The sequence below is a fragment of the Lissotriton helveticus genome, chromosome 10 (assembly GCF_964261635.1).
Source record: "Lissotriton helveticus chromosome 10, aLisHel1.1, whole genome shotgun sequence".
NCBI classification, from domain to species: Eukaryota; Metazoa; Chordata; class Amphibia; order Caudata; family Salamandridae; genus Lissotriton; species Lissotriton helveticus.
In genome coordinates, this window is record NC_136071.1 from 350,028,955 (window position 1) to 350,049,834 (window position 20,880).

The following is a 20,880-nucleotide window of genomic DNA, read 5'->3' on the forward strand; positions in this document are numbered from 1 at the left end:
CAGGGGAACACGCTGGTAAGATGTAGGGAAAGATGCTGGACATTCTAATCAAAATGACATTACTCTTGGGTACTGACCCCATTTGTTGAAGATGCAATCTACTTGGTTTTGGTGCAGCTCCAATTTTTGGCAGTATGATAACTTTTGACTTGACTGTGTCAGTCTGGTCATTTTCCATCTAGGGAGATGCTCCACAGCAATGTCCAAATGATGGGAGATGGCCCAATGCCATAGAGATTGTTCCTCTTCTGATAGGGGACGTGCCCTTCTTCCTCCTTGTTTGTTGATGTAAAACATTGACCTTCATCTGACCATAATCCTCTGGTCGAGAGTTCCAGCTTGTGAGCTCCTCAGCCTTCCATGGAGGCATCTGTTGTATCACTCTGTCCAATGTTGAATGGAAGGAAAGCCCTGTGTTGTGAATTGTCGAGATCCACCACCATATTAGTACATGCTCCAAACACCCTATGAGTTGGACTATGTCGTCCCATGAGCAATTCATTTTTTTGCATTGGCTGTCCAGTTTTTGTTGGATGGGCCCCCTCCATAGCTTGCAATAGGGTATATAACCTATTCATGAAGACATCAGACCTATCAGAGATTTGGATTGTCTTACTGTGATCGAAGTTTGGTAGAGAATGTCTTTGTCATGGAGTGGAGCTTTCTTAATGTTTCAGCTGAGGGGAAAGCTTTTCCCAACTGAGTGGCCAGTTTTGCTCTTAAGCACTGTAGTCTTGTTTGAGGTTCTGTGGATGACTTGTTGATGTTCAGTCTCAATCTCAATCTGCAAAAGAAAGTGATGCAAGCAGCCATCATAATGTTTGCTTTTTCTCTTGATGGAGCTTTGACCAGCAACTCATCCAAGCAGGGGACACTTGATGACTCCGACTTCTGAGGTAAGCAGAAGCAAGTGCTACGATATTCGTTGAAATATGCAGTGACAATTTGAGGCCAAAGAGGAGTGCTTTGAATTGGTAATCCTGCATTGCCACTGCAAATCAAATATATTTTCTGGGCTTCCAATGTATTTCGGATATGAAAATACACATCATGAAGATCCAGGCTCATCAGGTAGTTGCTCTCCTTGAGCGTTGTTGGGATTTCTTGAAGCGTTTTATTATAAGAGTTCTGTGAGGTACCTGATAGATCTCCAGCGACCTGTCTTCTTTTCTAAAAGGATTAATCTGGAGTAGAATCCTTAATTCCTCTGGGCCTTTTGAATTGCTTTGGTTGCTGCTTTGAGGAGGAGAAAGACAATTTCCCATTGTAGCTCTCTCAAATAAAGATAATGTTCCTTCCGAAGAAGGCCTACTGGAGGTTTTGGAAGGAAGGTATACCGTGAGCGAACTACTGCCTCACACAGCAGTCTGTTGTTATATTCTCCCATGTGGGGGCAAAGAGGGAAATTCTGCCCTCTGTCGGTGGATGTGGGGTTTTGTTGGGGGCAGCTGCGAGAAGTCAGGCAACTTTTTGATTTTCTGGGTGCATGATTCGAAGACTCGCCTCTTTCGTCTCAGTATCAGCTCAACATCCCGTGATCCAGGGCAAATCACGTAATCTCCCCATGGCTAATGCTGAATGTGACCTTGTGTAATGTAATGGGTGCACATGTAAAGCGCTCTAGTTTCCTTGGGTTGAGTTTGCGCCATATAAAACTGAACATAATAAAAACGATCACCTGCCATAGTTTGTCCCTTGTTTGTGTTGGATTTCAAGCCCTGGTAGTACCCAGTTTATTGTGGAGGGTAATGTGGATACTTTTGCTCGTCCGCACTGGTGAAAACATTTATGCGTCTGAGATCTTCTTGAACCAGGAAAAGGCATGAAACTTGAACAGCGATACTAAAGAGCTCCAAAAGAATTTGCTGTATCAGTATCTGTTATAGTATCCTGCAAAGCTTCATCAACATGCTTGCCAAAAAGGTTGGCTGCACCAAAAGGCTTGTCCAGTATCTATGCTTGAATTTAGTACGAATAGCAGTTGCCCATAACCAACACTGCTGTCTCAAAACGACCACTGATCCCAATTGGCAAAAACCTGCATTGGATACATCCATAGCTGCATTACCAACAGCCACTGAAATTGTTGAACCTTCTTTGACTAGCCCTAACAATTTCCCCTCTTATCCTCTGTTATGAGGTCAAATAGTGATGAGATGATCTGGCAGTCATAGATGCATAGAATTGTTAAGGCATTTGTGGCTTTGATGAATGTAGCCACCATGAAACCAACTTTATGGCCCAGATTATCAATGTGTTTCCCATAACTAATCATGTTTAGGAAGGAAGGTGTGATTGAGTTTTTCGACCTTCGCTGAGCTGCGGAGGCTATACCAGAGTCCGACTTTGGATGGCCTGTGAGGCAAGCTGGGGCCATGTCCGTCTGAATGAAGCACCATTGCTAGTACTGTGGCCAGTGCTTTTATCACCTTCAGACCTTCTTACCAGATAGAATCTAGTATAGGAATTGATTTTTTCGCGTTACTTGGTTGTTTCTTAAAATCACGTAGGAAGCACGGCTGTTCCATGGAAGTTATTGTCAGGTTGAATTTGTTAGCCACTCTCTCCATCAGTTCATAGAAATGGGCTCTGTCATCTGCAGAATACGGTTGGACGGGGGACTTGTCACCTTTCTTAGGTGTCACATAATCATTCCATTCGTCGCCACCTTCATCCTGTGGTAATTTGCCCTCTTCCTACACGTCTGAATAGTGCCATTAAGATCTTTGTTTCGCACATCCTTAGGAGTTGGTGGCACCAGTTTTCATGTTACTGTGGAAGTTGATCTCTTAGAGGTACAGAGGGTGTAGGTTGCGTTGGGGTGGTAAAGGTGGGGGCGGTGGTGGTTACGAAGGACAGATATGAACTGCCCCACAGCTTGCTGAGGTAGAAGTCTCTGAAGGATTTCCATCATCTGCTGCTTTGTTGTTAGAGGTGCAAGAGGTAACTGACATATCTCAGATTCCGCATAGCCGTGAGGACAGATATAGGGTGAACAAGGATGATGGCACACACAGTCCAGTGGCTGATAATCATACTTGTGGTAAGCGACATCTTCATCTAAGGCATCCTCCTCAAATTCACCTTCCAATTCAGAACCCAGAATTTGCATAGGAAGACTCATAGTCGCTTGAATAGGTGTAAAGTGGTTGTTGACGATATTGACATCGAGGTAGGCGTTGACATGGTAGATGGAGTTGGTGTCAGTAGCAAGGACATTCTTAGTGTTTTCATCAACTGTGCCTCTGTCAAAGTAGCCGTCGTACACGACAATGGTCTTAAAGTCAATGAGGTCTACTTGACGTCTATGACGGTGGCATAGGTGACAATGGTAGTGGCATTGACAGTGGATTTTTCCACTGTGACAATGAAGCCTCCGGCAGAGATTGTAAGCCGGCCTCAAAGGTACAAAGAACTTACATTTTTTGCAGTTGAATGAAGCACCATTGCTAGTACTGTGGCCAGTGCTTTCATTACCTTCAGACCTTCTGACCAGATAGAAGCTAGTATAGGAATTGATTTTTTAGCGTTGCGTGGTTGTTTCTTAAAATCACGTAGGAAGCACTGCTGTTCCATGGAAGTTATTGACAGGTTGAATTTGTTAGCCACTCTCTCCATCAGTTCATAAAAATGGGCTCTGTCATCTGCAGAATCCGGTTGGACAGGGGACTTGTCACCTTTCTTAGGTGTCACATAATCATTCCATTCGTCGCCACCTTCATTCTGTGGTAATTTGCCCTCTTCCTTCACGTCTGAATAGTGCCATTAAGATCTTTGTTTCGCACATCCTTAGGAGTTGGTGGCACCGGTTTTCATGTTACTGTATTTGGAAGTTGATCTCTTAGAGGTACAGAGGGTGGAGGTTGCGTTGGGGTGGCAAGGTGGGGGCGGTGGTGGTTACGAAGGACAGATATGAACTGCCTCACAGGTTGCTGAAGTAGAAGTCTCTGAAGGTTTTTCATCATCTGCTGCTTTGTTGTTAGAGGTGCAAGAGGTAACTGACATATCTCAGATTCCGCATAGCCGTGGGGACAGATATAGGGTGAACAAGGATGATGGCACACACAGTCCTGTGGCTGATAATCATACTTGTGGTAAGTGTCATCTTCATCTAAGGCATCCTCCTCAAATTCACCTTCCGATTCAGAATCCAGAATTTGCATAGGAAGACTCATAGTCACTTGAATAGGTGTAAAGTGGTTGTTGACGATATTGACATTGAGGTTGGCGTTGACATGGTAGATGGAGTTGATGTCAGTAGCAAGGACATTCTTAGTGTTTTCATCAACTGCGCCTCTGTCAAAGTAGCCGTCGTACACGACAATGGTCTTAAAGTCAATGAGGTCTACTTGACGTCTATGACGGTGGCATAGGTGATAATGGTAGTGGCACTGACAATGGATTTTTCCACTGTGACAATGAAGCCTCCGGCAGAGATTGTAAGCCGGCCTCAAAGGTACAAAGAACTTACATTTCTTGCAGTTTTGTGAGCAGACTTGTGTTCTTCATGTTTGGAGCATTTCCCTGAGGAAACCCCAGTGTTGTTTGCTGAGGAGATGGTTGCATGCGCTTTAGGTAGTCCAGCTGAGAAATGTACAGATGCTTCTTTTTTTTTGCACAGCCTTCGTCAAAGTGCTTGAAGGAGCACTTTTCACAGAATAATCAACTGAAGAGGGGCATCCCCCTAGACAGGAGGGTATTCCTTCTTCTCTAACACATAACGGGTGAATGTCCTTTAGGAATTTTAGTGTAATAGTGCTACACGGTTCACAGCAGGTAGACTTGTGTGTAGGGTAAAGGCAATAAATAAATTGCTCATGTGGGTCATAAGTATGGACATTCTTTTGACCACAAGTAGTGCAAGCCTGAAAAAGAGATTTCTTATTGGCTTTGTCAGCCACGTTGACCACTGGTGACAGCTGGTAGCTGAAATGTTTTTCCTGGCAGGAAAGAGAAATTTTCTTTAAAAACAACTTACAGAAGTCTGAAAATTGAAGTTAGGCCTGGTTCAGTCCTAGAGTAGACCAGAAAAGTTAACAGGCTGTGGTCACTGAAAGGTCAGAGCAGAGGTCTGCCTGGACACTCCCTCATACATGACATGCAGTAGAAATCTGAGCAATTGTGCCCACAAGGGTGAATAGGAGAGCTCACATGCAACCTCAATGGCTGAAGTACAAGTTGGTTTGCATGAGGTGGTTGTGCTACAAAACAAACACTGTTGTTGAGGCCTATGGCCATTTTAATACTGTTTACTGCTATTTAAGATTACATGAGATTCCCAGCCTAATGACCCGAAGATCCAATGTTGGATAAATATAAGATTCAAATTGATAGAATACACCAGACGTACCTGAGACTACAATACCTACACCATATGTTCCCAACAATACCAGACACTTGCCTGAGATACACAATAACCAATGAAGACTTTTATCATATATTGTGGACATACCACTCAACAAAAAATATTGGCAAACATTACAGGCAGAGCCCGCATTTTCAAACCAGAAGGTTGTCTGCCTTGGTCTGATGTCCAGACCAAAAAAAATTAATATTAGAATTCGTAAAGCTGGCAATATTACTGCCCCAGAGGCACACAGCGATGAACTGTAAGTCTCTTTGCTCCCACCTCTACACATATGAAGGAGAGAGAAATACAGGAATGGGTAGTCATGGAAAATGACGTCATTCTCTAATAACAGAAAAGTGAATGAGATGGTTAATTATTGACAGTGTGTCCCAATGCTAATCACCGCAGCTGGGACAATTAACACAGAAAAACTAATGACTAGCCTATTGTAGGTCCCCAATCAATAGTCTCACATTCAAGACTGAACTTCCCAACACACAGTTAACGCCAGAATTAATGAGAATATTGGAATCTAAATGATGAATCCAGGGCTATTTAATGATTATAATGGGCGACGCAGATCAGTACATGTTCAATTGTATTTTGTTTTACACTGAAGTGGCATTCATGTTTTTAGAGATGTACGGATACTTTCAAGAATATTCATTTGCATTATTGAATAAACATGAACATCAATAAAAACATTACAACGCTTATATGAAATTAAACATACACAAAATTAAAGAATTCTTTTTTCTAAATCCGTTAAATGAAATGAAACTAAATTAACCCTTAGACAAGTCCATGGTGCTTAATTTAATAAAAAATCAGGTAATGGTATTGTCCAGGTATACAGTACCAAACCAGGCAAAGATCATATATGGTAACGTAGGCCAATGCTTGGCTCAGTGTTATCCAGTAATGTCTATCACGGAAAACAATATTTGTATGTGACAATTCACTTGCTTGAAACTTGATCCAGATATTTCTTTATTATGGAATTCTCCGCTTCTTGCTTGAAAAAAGTGGAGGCGTGGAATCTGTTTTCTCTCAACGGGTAAAACTGAGAATCACCTAGGGAATCCAGGGCACTGGGCGGTGGCCATATAAACTACCCTCGCTGCCCAGTGCGCATGCACATAGAATGCAGAAGTGAGCTCTCTTCCTTTTATCCATTCATATGAGCACACCTTTGCTGCCCATAGGCAGAGAAAGGAATTAACTGCATCGCTGCTAGAGCGATTCCCCTGCTGTGCTGGACAGCAATAAAGACGGGTGTGCTCATGACGAGCTGAGCTCGTCATGAGCACAGGAGCACTGTGCTGCATGACGAGCTGAGCTCGTCATGAGCATGGAATGGGGTAAGGCCAACTGGTCACTGAGGGTAAGGAGCTCTAAAGAGTTACATTGACTGACAGTTATCACATTTAGATCGTTTAAAAATGATCAGGAAACTGTTCATAGATACTTATGCAAGATAAGGACCTATACGTCCATCAAGTCTATCCACACCCTGCATTGTATAAATGCTTTAAATCTACTTTGTCTCAAGACTTGTTCAAGGATTGTTAGTTCCCCAGGCAAAGTGACATGTTGCCATACACCTCCCCTTCCATCCCACTGTGTAGCAATGGGACTCCATTTGATGCCAATAAGAGGAATCTGGTGGCCCTTGCCGATGGTGTTACAGGAAGCTATGAAGTCTTGCCTTGCTGTAGCACTGACTGTGTTTAGCCTTAAGCTCTATCATTTCTTCATGCTATGATTACCCTATTGGGGGCCTGATTCACTAAGATAAACTTAGTCCTGAAGTCTAACTTTACGAATAAAGTTTAACTTTAGACCTAAAGCCCAATCTTAGACTTCAGTTCTAAACTTAGACTTCACGTCTAAAGTTAGAATTCAGGCCTAAACATATGGCCCGATTCACAAAGGTAAACTTAGACCTGAAGTCTAAGTTGGACCTGAAATATAACTTTAGGCCTAAAGTCTAACTTTACTCCTGAAGTCTAAGAGCCCGATTCACAAATGTAAAGTTAGACCAAAAGTCTAACTTAGACCAAAAGTCCAACTTTACTACTTTTCATTATTCACAATGATAAGTTACTACTAGTAACTTTACTACTAATCATTTTAAAAGTAGTATCTTTACTACAAGTAAGTTTACTAGTAGTAAAGTTACTTGCAATAACTCACTTTTGTGAGTACCGATAAGTAGTAAAGTTAGACTTTTGGTCTAACATTACCTTTGTGAATCAGGCCTTTGACTTCGGGTCTAAAGTTAGACTTCAGGTTAAAACTTTGGCTTCAGGCCTAAACTGACTTCAGGTCTAAGTTTGCCTTTGTGAATTGGACCCTTTGTTTTTCCAGGCTCTTTCAAGTTCTGTTATAGCATTTGAATCTATCAGTCCTCATTAAATACTGTTCCATTAAGTAAAGACAATTTATGTGAAGTACTTTGTTACAGTATTTCTGGCTCCTTAACTGTTTGAATCAGCGAGATCGTCCCTCATTTGGGCATAGACTGTGTTGTGGGGTTGGTTCTGCTCAGAGAGAACATCTGCCTCGTTGTAGCCAAATACTTGTTCATATATATCATTATTGGGTCTGGCTCAAAAGAAAGCTGGAACCCTAGTCTAGAACCTCAGTTCAAACCATTCAACACCTACCCTAAGCTGCTCGGGCTCAGCCAACAAACTCTAGAATTTCATTCCAGTGCCTCCAATGTGTTTTTATTTCAGTTATTTTATACATTAGAAATGCCCAACAAACAGTCAATGGCTGTCTCAGAGTGCTAGGGGAGGAGGTGGTAACAAAAGGTAAGGCCAGCGCAGTAAAAGATAAAGTGATGTAGTCCAGAGGTGTAAGGGTCCCAGGGTGCTAGAGAAAGCATGGTGTATAAAGCCTAGGACAACCAGGGAGCAGTGGGTGAGGGTTGACTCAATAGTAAGGTGAGACATGGCTGGGTCACAGAGTAGACACGCTGGGCTTCATTGAGACAGGCTGGCACTTGGTGTCAGGCCCCTCATAATACAGGGCAAGTGGCACGCTGGAGACTGCATAATATTTTTTTAACTACACCTGAGCCACGAAGAAAATAAACTAGACTAAACACAAGTTTCAGATCTAGTTCTCACAAGTATCCATGCCAGCCATAATGGGAGGAGGCCAATAGGTAAGACCATTATACTCTCCTGTCACTTTTCAATTAAAGTTCCTTACATGAGAAATTATTCTTAACCAAAAGGAGACTTAAAGTGATTATGGTACCATGCTAACTGAATAGAGTCAGACCACAAAAAATGAAAGGCCAGTCCCTCTTCCAAACCTGCCCTCACCAGAACAAAGAGTTAATAGAAAGTATGCTCCATTTGCCCTGAACTAACGGCATGTTTTAAATGGGAGAAAGCATCTCTAATCCCCAAATTTAGGGTGGCAACTCCTTTAACATAAAAAAACAGTACGACCACACCCTATGCACACCCTCTATCCGCATCTTTGCACAGATGGTGATCACATTACCTACTCAGACACTAACCTCCCACTCTAGCTAAGAGGCATGTGTTCTTGACTAACACCAGTAACCTTTTTCTTACCATGTCACCCACTGACGACTCCTGGCCTGGAAGACGTGTAGTCCTCTCAAGCCTCTAGATTTCCAAACAATACAATAGGCATTCAAATATCCTAACTATGAAGCATATGTCCTCGGAGCTTCTCTATACAATACTCAGCAACCTCAATCTCTAAATGTCAAAGAAAAAGACTATACAGCACAACTATGAGGTCTAACCCATAAACTGTTATTACTGATGTCTTTGCAAACCTTAAGACTTAAATCATCTGTTCTTCATAACCACCCTCAAGTCATCACCGAAAGGGGCCTTCTCTTCTTCACATCCACCCTCAAGTCATCACCGAAAGGCACCTTCTCTTCTTCACACCCACCCTCAAGTCATCACCGAAAGCGACCTTCTCTTCTTCACACCCACCCTCAAGTCATCACGAAAGCGACCTTCTCTTCTTCACACCCACCCTCAAATCATCACCGAAAGCGACCTTCTCTTCTTCACACCCACCCTCAAGTCATCACCGAAAGTGACCTTCTCTTCACACCCACCCTCAATTCATCACCGAAAGCGACCTTCTCTTCTTCACACCCACCCTCAAGTCATCACCGAAAGTGACCTTCTCTTCTTCATAACCACTCTCAGGTCATAACCGAAAGCGACCTTCTCTTCTTCACACCCACTCTCAAGTCATCACCAAAAGCGACCTTCTCTTCTTCACACACACTCTCAAGTCATCACCAAAAGCGACCTTCTCTTCTTCACACCCACCCTCAAGTCATGGTTAGACATGTTCCAGTCTAAATTCACCTAAAAAAAACTCTCAAAATTGAAAGAGATCACAGATTCAACACTGTAGCTTTACATGTTGACCTCAGAAATCTCACTATTAACACTTATGGCTCTATTATGACTGAAGCCAGTGACAGCGATCTGTCATCATCAGATCTTCCAAAACCTGAAAAAGACAAATAACCCATCATACCCACTGACTGGTAAACCATCACGTAGCAGCTCTCTCACTTTCTGCCTCTACTACTCCCATCAGACTCAATGCCACTAACCACTAACCCCCAGATTGTGTCCCTGCCTAAGATCATTGTTACTGTTGTCAATGCGCCCCCCACAATGTTGACTCTGCCTAACCTTCAAGCTTCTGATGACTTTGATCTCCATCAAGCTCTGAGTTCTGATTCGAAATTTGGCCAAATTAACATTCAATCAGCCCTCCGCTAGTACAAAAATACCTTTAACCTCTTGGATGAATCAGGCAGAAATTTAGAAGGGCTCTCAGTGGCGTGGTTTGATGTCAACGCCTGAACAACACAACAAACTCCTTACTTGAAGTCAAACAAATCCTACTTATGAACAGAGAGGGTAAACCTGAGGGTTTGGTAGCAGTGCACATACATCTGAACTTACATGCATTATAGTACCAACACCACATTACCATCCTCTTAGTGCCTTGCAGCCAGAGATGCAATATCAGTGGAATATACCCCAGACCTTTTAGATGAGTGTCTGGAACTCACACTCTACCTACAGATTATCAACATCTCAAACCCAACCTATAAACAAACGACCAGAAGCAGAAATTATTCCCACCCCATCCATAGCAGACAATAAAGAAATATAAGTCATGAGTAATTGAATAATCCTACAATGCAGACAAAATCAACTCGCAACAAATGACCTCAATGTTCTTCTTCATCTTCTTCACAATCATTACCTCAAACTAACCACTTCTCCAGATTCACTAGCTCCCACTAAACCCAGATAAACCAAGATGTTCATGAACCCCACCAACAAGAGATTTTGTAGGGCCCATGCAGAACTGCAACACGCCAAATGATCGTTTGCAAGATCTTTTCGGTATTTGGATATATGACAGAAGTCTGTATGAGTGCTGTTGCGCAGTGATGTTCTAGCACCAGCAACCCTTTGGAGCATGTGTGATGCCATCAATAGAATGTTGGTGCTGAGGCAAAAAGAACGTAAGGCAGTTGGAAGTAACACGCAATAGAACAGGGGGCAGAGGCTAATAGAATCCGCACCAAACAAATGAACAGTGTCCACAAATGTAATTAACGGTGCACGAAACCAAGGAGTACTTCCCCCTATACTCCCCACAATGTAGGAAATAATCCCACAAATTCAGCACAACAACACAAGTGGTTTCAGCACTCTATTGACAAATTGGTAATGCTTCTTATCACAATCTACTCCAAAATTCTTTTTTTTATTCACAGAACAGAAACTTCTTCCACAGACGAGATCATCATAGGCTATGATGATCTCGTCTATGGAAGAAATTTCTGTTCTGTGAATAATAAAAAGAATTTTGGAACAAGAAATACATCGATTGAATCTGGAAGCCTTCTTTCCTTATGTGCAATTATTCTTTCAACACTTACTTGAAGTAGATTGTGATAAGAAGCATTACCAATTTGTCAATAGAGTGCTGAAACCTCTTGTGTTGTTAGGCATTTGGAAGTAGGAGGCTGAGGAGATAGGAGTTATAGCAGAGAAAGTGTGGAGGGCAAGAGCCGGTATTTTTACAGCTATCCCTGACAGGCGCGTTGCACAAACACCCCTTGGGTCAACTTACATTTGGAGTGTTACCAAAGGAGGTTTTCAGTATTATCTTGAAAGAGGTCCCAGCCAGGTCCCTGAAAGCACAGATGGGCTTCAAGAACCAACCTACCTTTCTTGGTAGGATCAACGCAACCTACCTCTCTTGGTAGGATCGCCGCAACCTACCTTTCTTGGTAGGATCGCCGCAACCTACCTTTCTTGGTAGGATCGCCGCAACCTACCTTACTTGGTAGGATCACCGCAATCTATCTTTCTTGGTAGGATCACCGCAACCTACCTTTCTTGGTAGGATCACTGCAACCTACCTTACTTGGTAGGATCGCCGCAACCTACCTTACTTGGTAGGATCACCGCAATCTATCTTTCTTGGTAGGATCACCGCAACCTACCTTTCTTGGTAGGATCACCGCAACCTACCTTACTTGGTAGGATCGCCGCAACCTACCTTACTTGGTAGGATCACCGCAACCTACCTCTCTTGGTAGGATCGCCGCAACCTACCTTTCTTTGTAGGATCGCCGCAACCTACCTTTCTTGGTAGGATCGCCGCAACCTACCTTTCTTGGTAGGATCGCCGCAACCTACCTTTCTTGGTAGGATCGCCGCAGATGAGAGGGAGACCAGAAGGTAAGGGAGGCATTCCCATGTTTTCTTGTAGTACAGCAAAGGATTGCTCAGGTTTGAGTAAAAGTATGGCGTGGGATGGGTGTGTGAAATTATGGGGGACCCAGAACTAGCCCATTCACCCGTAAATGCATCAAGGCCATAGAGAACTATAATTTATTCAAAATGAAAATAGGTTGGTCTTCATCACCTGGTAAGCGACGTGTAATTTGAAGTGAAACAATAGCAGAAAAGAACAAGTAGCGATAATTATCGCTAAATAGGCTTAGCGACAATTTTTTTTATCGTTGCCTATCACTGGATATGTTAGCGGAGAAAACATGCTATTAGCAACGTTTTTCTCCATTCTGCTAAAATATCCAGCGATAGTGCCGAAATGCGTGAATATCGCTGAGAATACAGCGATATTCACGCATTAGCGACGAAATGCTCTTAGCCATGTTATCCAATGGGAGGTGGATAACATGGCTCAGAGCATTTCGTCGTCTGGGCAGGTGTTAGTATTTGGAGATATTCGCGCTTAGCGCAAATATTTCCATCGCTATGCCTGCCTTGCTAATAGGCGATAGCGACGTTAGCGACTGCTTTCAGTCGCTAACTGGTGGGGTACGCCCACTTTGCATGTCATTAGCGATAAACATAGCTGACATGCAAAGCGGGCCCCAAACCGCTCGCTATCGCCTAAAAGCTGTCGCTAACATCAGTTAGAGACTGCTTGCTAATAGGGCAATAGAATTATGGCCGCTTAGCGGCCGAAAACGGCCGCTAAAGCGGCGATAATTGCTTGATAATATGCCCCAAAATTAGTAAATATATTGTATAAAATTCATATGAAATTCAGCAAAAGTGTTTTTCATTAACAATCAAGTAAGCACGGTGTATATGTATGCAACTAACAAACAAAGTAGATATCGTGAAGCAATGTATGAGATGTAAACTCCATGCACTTTAGTCGTAAGTGCCATGAGTATTCAGGTTTCACGCAGAACAGAGAGCTCTGTAAGTTATGTTAGGCCCAGGAGAGACTACGGCGTCTATGTTGAGCTGTAAACAAGTCATAAATAAAAGGAGCCTTTTCACACAAGGACAAGGTTTGGGCAGTTGTTTGGAGAGCACTGCAATACCACTGTCTATGATCACTTTGCACAGAGCGACACACACTCTATATAATTAGTTAGAACTAGGCAGTGTTAAGGCCAATAACCTACTTATTCTAGAAAAGCACTTCATTCATCAGCGCATGTGAAATGTTTTCTTTCTTTATTCATTTCTGAGAATTCTGGTCGAGTTTGCCTCAGCCATGATATTGCTCAAAAAGTGAAACCAATTCTCTTGATCATCACGTGTCAATAAAGATGGAGGGAAGGTTCTGTTCCACAGTCATTTTACATAATCACTCTCAGTACACCCTCGGTTGTGAATGAAAGCCTGGGGCTGGAACACGGTCTCCCTGATGACGCAGAGCCAGCTGCTAACCCTGTAACACGACCACATGCGTTTCGAGCAAGTGGATATGAGACATGTCTCTTCGACACAGACACTGTGCAATGGGGGAAGACTGAGGGCCAGATGTACGACCCTCAGCGTCTGCCACTCGTAATTTGCATTTTTTTCTGCAAATGGCAAATTGCGAGTCGCAAACACTGATGTACAGCAGTGTCAGAGACACTGTTTGCGATTCCCAAATGGGTCGCAAAGATCCTCCTCATTAATATTCATGAGGCAGATCGCATTTTGCGACCCCTTGGGAATGGCCGGCACTCTCTGGGATGGTGGCCTGATGAGGTCAGCCAACCACCATGTCTGTGACTGCTTTGTCAATAAAGCAGTTTTTTTTAATGCCTTAACCGCGGCGTTTTTTCCGCCGCGGTGCGGGCGTTCTAAAGGGTGGGCGGGGCCGCGTCGCCCATTGGACGTGTGCATCACAAGGGAGGTAGCTCGCGTGACATCCCACGGCCGACGGCAGCAGGGAAAGGGTCAAAATGCAGCCTGTTTTCCTGAAAGGAAAACGGGGTGCATTTAACAAATAAAAATGAAACGTATCAGTTTCATTTTTTAAGAGCCGGCAGTGGTCAATGGGAACACTGCCTGCTCTTAAAAAACATTTTTGCTGCCAATCACAAAGGGGATCCCCTGGGAACCCCTTTCCGTTTGCGAGTGGCTTACCACCAGTTTGAAATTGGTGGTAAATGCAATTGTTTTGCAACCACATGTGCGATCGCAAAACAATCTTACATCCCCCTGCGACTCACTATTAGGAAGGGATGCCCTTGGCATGCCCCCTACTAATAGCGACTCACAAACCCTATTTAGCGAGTCGGTAACAGGTTACTGACTCACACAATAGGTTTGGTACATGCTAAAACCCTTTATATCTGACCCTAAGAGCCTGATCTAGAGTTTGGTGGATGGCTTCCTCCGTCACTAATGTGACAGCTATCGCCTCCACCTTATTACAAGTGCATTATATCCTATGACACTTGTGGAGGGATATCTGTCACATTTGTGACGGAACAACCCATCCGCCAAACTCTAAATCAGGCCCCAAGTGTCTGTCTGTGGTAACGCATGCCTAGCTCTGTAACTCCAGCTGAGCAGCAGACTGACAAACCCTGTTAGTACAACAGCATCAGTTGAAGTCTTGTTCTTCCACTTGTGTTGAGCTCCAGCTGGCTTCTGTTGGAGGCTGCTGAAATATCATGCCAGAGGAATAATCCATCAATGTTAGCCCCCAGCCCGCAAGAGTCTCCAAGGCACTTGCTCCAGACTGTGCTGGGTCAACAAGAACTTACATCATGAACTCTACAGTAATCCAAATTCAGGGTCACAAGGGAAGGTCAAGGATTACACTTTTTAAAGGTACAAATTTTGCTAGGTAAAACCTGACATAAAATGTCAGGGGGAAAAGAACAGACACTCAGGTTTTTGCAACTCAGAACTGGGAAAAAGATGCAGTGCTGCTGCGTTATCCCCATACTGAGATACATCATTCAGAACAAAGAGGTAAGTAATATCACACACAGTAAACAAAGGACGAACGGGAAACTAATCACAAAATAAAAGGCCATGTCATCATCATTTAAAAAAATGATCAAAGAATAGCACATATTTTAAAACTATTATTCTGAATCCGAGCTTCGGTCTTCTAACTAGGAAGCTTCTCTGCTCACCCTCCAACTTCTGAATTATATCTCTATCGGCCACATGAATCATTGTTTGTATTTGCGATTCCTAAATTGCGAAAATTAAGGAATCGCAATTTAGAAATCGCAAATACCTATGCATTAAAAACTCGCATTTTTTGGGGGGATTTCTTATTTTTCCTTATTTGCTATTCCCAATTTTGCGAATAGCAAATAAGTAATCACTTTACATTGATTCCTATGGGCCTAGAGGCCCATAGGAATCAATGGGAAGGCATTCTCATTTTGCGATTCGCAATTCAGGAATCGCAAAATGAGAATGCAATTTCTAGGGTGCATGGGGGGGTCCAAAGGACCCCCCCCTGCACCCCTGAAATGTAACATACAGTCCATTTTTCACACATACATGCCCAAGGGCATGTGTGAGTGTAAAATTAAAGTGTTAAAAATGCACTTTTGTGCATTTTTGAAACTTTTCTAAAATTACCATGAAGGTTGACTTCATGTTAATTTAACGCTTGTAATGTGCGAATTCACAATTTTTTTAAGATGATGCATTGCATTTAAGAAATCGCAAAATTGCGATTTCTTAAATGCAATCGCAATTTAAGAAATCGCAAATAAATTGCGATTTCTTAAATTGCGAAAATGCCAAAAAGGTTAATGCATCCCAAAACAATGAATTGCAAACGGCCGAATTTTGCGATTCGCACCGTTTGCGAATGCAATTCAGTTTGATGCGTGTGGGCATAAGTGTCTAAAAACGGTCCCTAAGTTAAGACATGGTTCTATACATTTTTATATGTTTATATTTATTTCTGTATTTATTTGGGAGCTAAGTATTGCATTGGAAGCACTATGCAGCTCCAAAGCATTTACAATATGTGGAAGGGTAAAAAGCAGGGCTATGTATGTGTAGTCTTGCAACTTGAGACTTGGATGTGGAAAGACTGCCCAGTGGAAGCCAGACATGGAGATGGGACACTAGCCAAAAGTAGGTGTTATTTAATTGCTCAGTCGAACCACAGAAAGTAATCTGAGAAAAAATGGCTGTACCAATGAACCAGCAGTTCGACCATCAGCATCTGGTACCAAGACCTTGGCCAAGAGCTGCTACTGTAGAATTGCAACCACAAGCCTGGCCCTGGTTAGGATATGGAAAGCCCTAAATATGGGACAGATAAGACTTGTGGTCAGATAGTTAGCTGGTGTAATCCTCATGAACTAGCTGCCAAGGGGCTCTGTGCTTTTCAGAGGTGGAGATATCTCCAGTTCAACTCATCTGGGATTCGCGCTTCTTTCTCAGTAGCAGCATTAGAAAGTCGCCACTCTGTGGGTTGCATCATAGCGTATTCCAAAAAACTCTAACGCCTATTTATTAGATTGTATGGATTTGTCATCAACTACGTTATTAAGCCCTCTATAAAATAACTTATTAATAACATACACACATGTGAGAGGAGGGGAATACCTAATAAGGATTTCCTTCATTTTTCAGTCGCCGGCAACTTACCAGGTGTAAAATGGTTGCCAGAATCTTGTAGACAGAGTTGATCTCTGCTGGGCTAAAACCAATCACCTTCATGGCATTCGCCACAGCTTTGAAATTGGAGCTGTCGTTAGTCTAAAAGTGAAATAAAAAGAACAGTGGTGAGCAGTTAGCCCGGGAGGCAGATACATAGACAGTAGCCTCCTTGGCTATGGTTTCGATTCATCGCGAGCCTGACCACGGCAGCCTTCTTCCAATCCACGGTTGAGAAGTGTGGACATTTAACACGGCCATTATGTGTTGCAAATGAGATTGGGCATGAAAACCAGACTGTAAGATGGCATTAGCTGGTTGCATCAGCAGAGAGAGTCTGGGTTTAGTACAGGGCAGACTGTAGAAATGTTCGGACAGCACAATTATTATTTCTTGATAAATGTGTAATAAATGGCGGTGAGAACTTATGAAAGGAAAGAGACTAGACTATCATGAAATTGGAAGATCCCTCTGTAGGCTGGTCTCCTTGTGCAAATGGACGCGATAACCACCAGTAACTTACTGACCAGTGGAAACCACACCCTGTTATGTCAACGATACAAACCCCTTTATCTTCAGTCCTTATCTTTTAGGAAGGAATCCTATTTCTAACAGAGAGAAGAGTATATGGCCGGACCAGATTACTGTTTCACATGTGATCCTCCCTATGTCTCAATCCTATATGTCTGATACTCAATTACATTAAATTGATCCTGCTCCCATCAAGGTCATCGGCTGTTCTTTCCTCAGAAGGACATTTGTATTGACCAGTTGTATCAATCTACAGCTTCTTACTCCGTTTATATATTTTATTTTTATCTCATTGATTATTGCTTACCTTAACCCCTTCGCTGTGGGGGTTATTCCCCCGCTGTGCTGGGGGGGAGGGGGGGCGCACACAGCACCCGCATGCTCATGACGAGCTCAGCTAGTCATGAGCTACGGCGCTCCGGTGCTCATGACGAGCTGAGCTCATCACAGGTGCATTGGCTCCCGTGGAACGCTCAGCACGGCTGGGGAATTCTCCCCGCACCTGAGCGTTCCACGGCTCATGACGAGCTGAGCTCGTCATGAGCACCGGAGGGCCGTGGCTCGAAGTTGTTAAGAAGCTAGCGACTCTTAAATATTCCTTTTTATTATATTTTCCAATCTTGGACTCTCCGGCGATTTCATGACACCCTTAACATACATAAACAGACCGTAATCAATCTTTGCATATTGATTAGATCCTTTAACAAGCTACAGTCAATATATGAGTTGCTTGTGTGTCAAAATTGAATGTACAGAGCTCTGAAAACCGTGCCATAGAAAACAATGCAATAAGAAAACAAATAACCACCATCCAATGGAAGAGAAGCTTCTAAAAAAAAGGACAGAAGTGAGATCCAGGACCTTAACACGCCACCTTTAAAGTGGAGTCAGACAAAGGCACACTGAAAAGGAAGGGGCATAAATGCACAGATGCCGGGTTCCTTACGGGCTGAGACCTGTAATGCTTTGGCATTAAGGGAATGAAGATTTTGATTGTCTGGTCGATTCCCAGCTTCAATGTCAAAAACATCATCAGCATTTTCTCTTCCTAATTATTAGGGTGCGCTTGTGACCTTCATGCAAATCAGAAGCCGTAGATCTCATAAGAACTAGGGGCCATATTATCAAGAAAGGGCGATACATTATCGCCACTTTTATCGACAGGAAACTGCCGCTAAAGCGGCGATAATGGGCTTGATAATATGCCCTTGTGAATTCCCATAGAAGCCCAGGTTAACACTAGGATTGCAAGAGAGCAATCCTCGTCAGTTTCGTGGGTGGGGCTGGACTTGGACACAGATGCTGTTGCTAACATATGACGTGTGTATCACAAGTTACGGCAGGAGAAGAATCAGGAGAGAGTAAGGCTGGCTTTCAAGGATGATTGTGCTTAAAGACTGGGGGCCTCACTTATGAGGTTTTGACGCAGGGCAGAGCTGCAAGGAATCTTGTGGCGCTGCCCTACGTCTAAACAAAGGGCAGGAATGCGCTGTACTTATGTGATATGGCGCATTCATGTCCTTTTCCCCAGCGCCGGAGCACAATGGGCTGCCCTGCCCCAATGCAGGTACACTTGCTCCATGGTGCAAGGGTCCCTGCGTTGCGGGGCTGTTTGATTTGGTGCAGGAAGGGACACCTTCCTGCACAAAATCAATCAAAAGAGATGGTTTCCTTTTTCTATGTGTGCAGCAGAATGCAGCGCACATAGAAAAAGGAAAGCACTAACAAACGTATTACCACTCGTTAGAGCCATTGGGGTGTTTGCAACCCCCCTAAAAAAAAAAACAGGAGCGAGAGGTATTCATGTTCGTCTCCTAATGCGCACAACTGCTTTAACGGGTGCAAAAACTGTTGCCATAGATTTTAGCACTGGCATCTGAGTCTAAATGACCATGCAGTCAGGTTCCTATATGGTTGGGGATACATTTTGTTTAACATCTTGTAGTGCAGTGGTGCTTACCCTGGGGTCCACGGATCTCTAAGCGCCGTCATATCTACTCAGGAAGACTTTTTAGTATATTGAATAACATGAGCAGATTAATATAAGTATATATACATAAAGAGCAACATTAAAAAAAAAATGGTCGTAAATGTGAAGGGCTTTGAACTTGAAAGCTGAACATATAGGGCCTCATTTATAAGGCCTTGCGTCAGTTTTTCGCTTCCGATGCGTCACTTTTTGCGACGCATCGGCAGCGTAAAACATGCCTCCTGTTGCGCACTATTTATAAAGTGACACATCTGTGCAGATGTGTCACTTTGTAAACCTCTGCGCTACATTATACCTGCATCAGGTATAATGTATGCAGGGGGGGCGTTCCCCCCCCAAAAAGCCTCCTAGAAATGACGCAGTGAAATCTATGAGATTTCACTGCGTCACTTCTAGGACGCTGTTGCGTCAAAATCTTGCTCCTGCCTCACAGCAGGCATAAGACTGACACAGGCCCTTTCACATGGGGCTTGTCCCATGTGAAAGGACGCATTGCTGGAGTTGCGTCACTTTTGTGACACACTCCAGCAATGCGCCACTTTTGCTCTTACAAATACGTCAGAAATTCTGATGTGTTGGACCTGGTCTCGTGGCGTGGTTCCCCCCCGTTCCTCAGCACCCCGTTAGCCTAGCTCTGCACCCAGAAGCCCCTGGTCGTCCCGTTCCCTGTCTGCCCAAACTCCCTACACGACCCCACCAACCGACGACCAGCCCCGCATTCCCCCGTCCTCCTTCCCGGCCCCGGGCACCCCGAACCTGCATCACCCCACAGGGCCCCGACCGCCATTTTCCCTTCCCGAGGTCTCTGACTCCCTGGGCCCTCCCTGATCCCGGCCCCAGCGAAACTTAGGCTTCAGACGCGCCATGCCCGGCTGGGGGGTAAAGGGCTCCCTGAGTGAGATAAGACCAAGGAGTTTCGATTGCACCTCCGGCCTCCCTGGGAGACTGGTTTCTCTCACACCTCTGGCCTTTCCCTGTGGGCTGGTTTCGATCACACCTTTGGCCTCCCTGAGAGCTGGCTCCAGACCCTGCTGGGCATCTGGGACTTCCCGGGCGCATCTTCACAAGGATCAAAGGGCCAACCAACGGATCTCTCCAACGACCAGCCCCCAAGGCCTAAGACCTCCGCCTGCGAGGGTCCGGACATCAAAGGGCCACTGGACTATATCAATGCCCGCCCAAAACTAGCGGGTAGTTTATTGCTGATATTTTACCCCTGAGGCGTGAGCCGGGCGGTTGAAACTTTTACTTGATTTTAAAATTACTCTGTTATTTCCCTTTGTGTCCTCTCCCTCCCCCCGGCATCAGCGCGTTACGCTGCACATTACCGAGGCGCTAGAATCACGCACCGATTTTGGGGTACGGATTCCTCGCCCTTAAGATCTTGATTTTTAAAATAGCACTTGGCAGATTACTTGCCTCTCCCTTCATTTACTGGCCGATTTAGGGCCGTCATTTCCGAGGGACTGGGCCGAGAGCTTAGTGGCGGCCATCTTAGGGAGGGCTTTCCTCTTCTGCCACTCAGGCGCCCTATAAAAACATACAGCGATGGCTCC

At 44.0% G+C, this 20,880-nt stretch overlaps 1 protein-coding gene across 1 annotated transcript in view; it reads right to left on the minus strand.

The window, feature by feature from the left end:
• The window catches only part of LOC144783810 (unconventional myosin-Ig-like), a 1,420,229-nt gene that overhangs the window by 980,838 nt on the left and 418,511 nt on the right, over positions 1-20,880 (minus strand). The window contains exon 7 of the mRNA XM_078662555.1: positions 16,795-16,905. Coding sequence (XP_078518681.1) covers positions 16,795-16,905 — 111 coding nt within the window. The remainder of the gene's footprint in view (positions 1-16,794; positions 16,906-20,880) is intronic.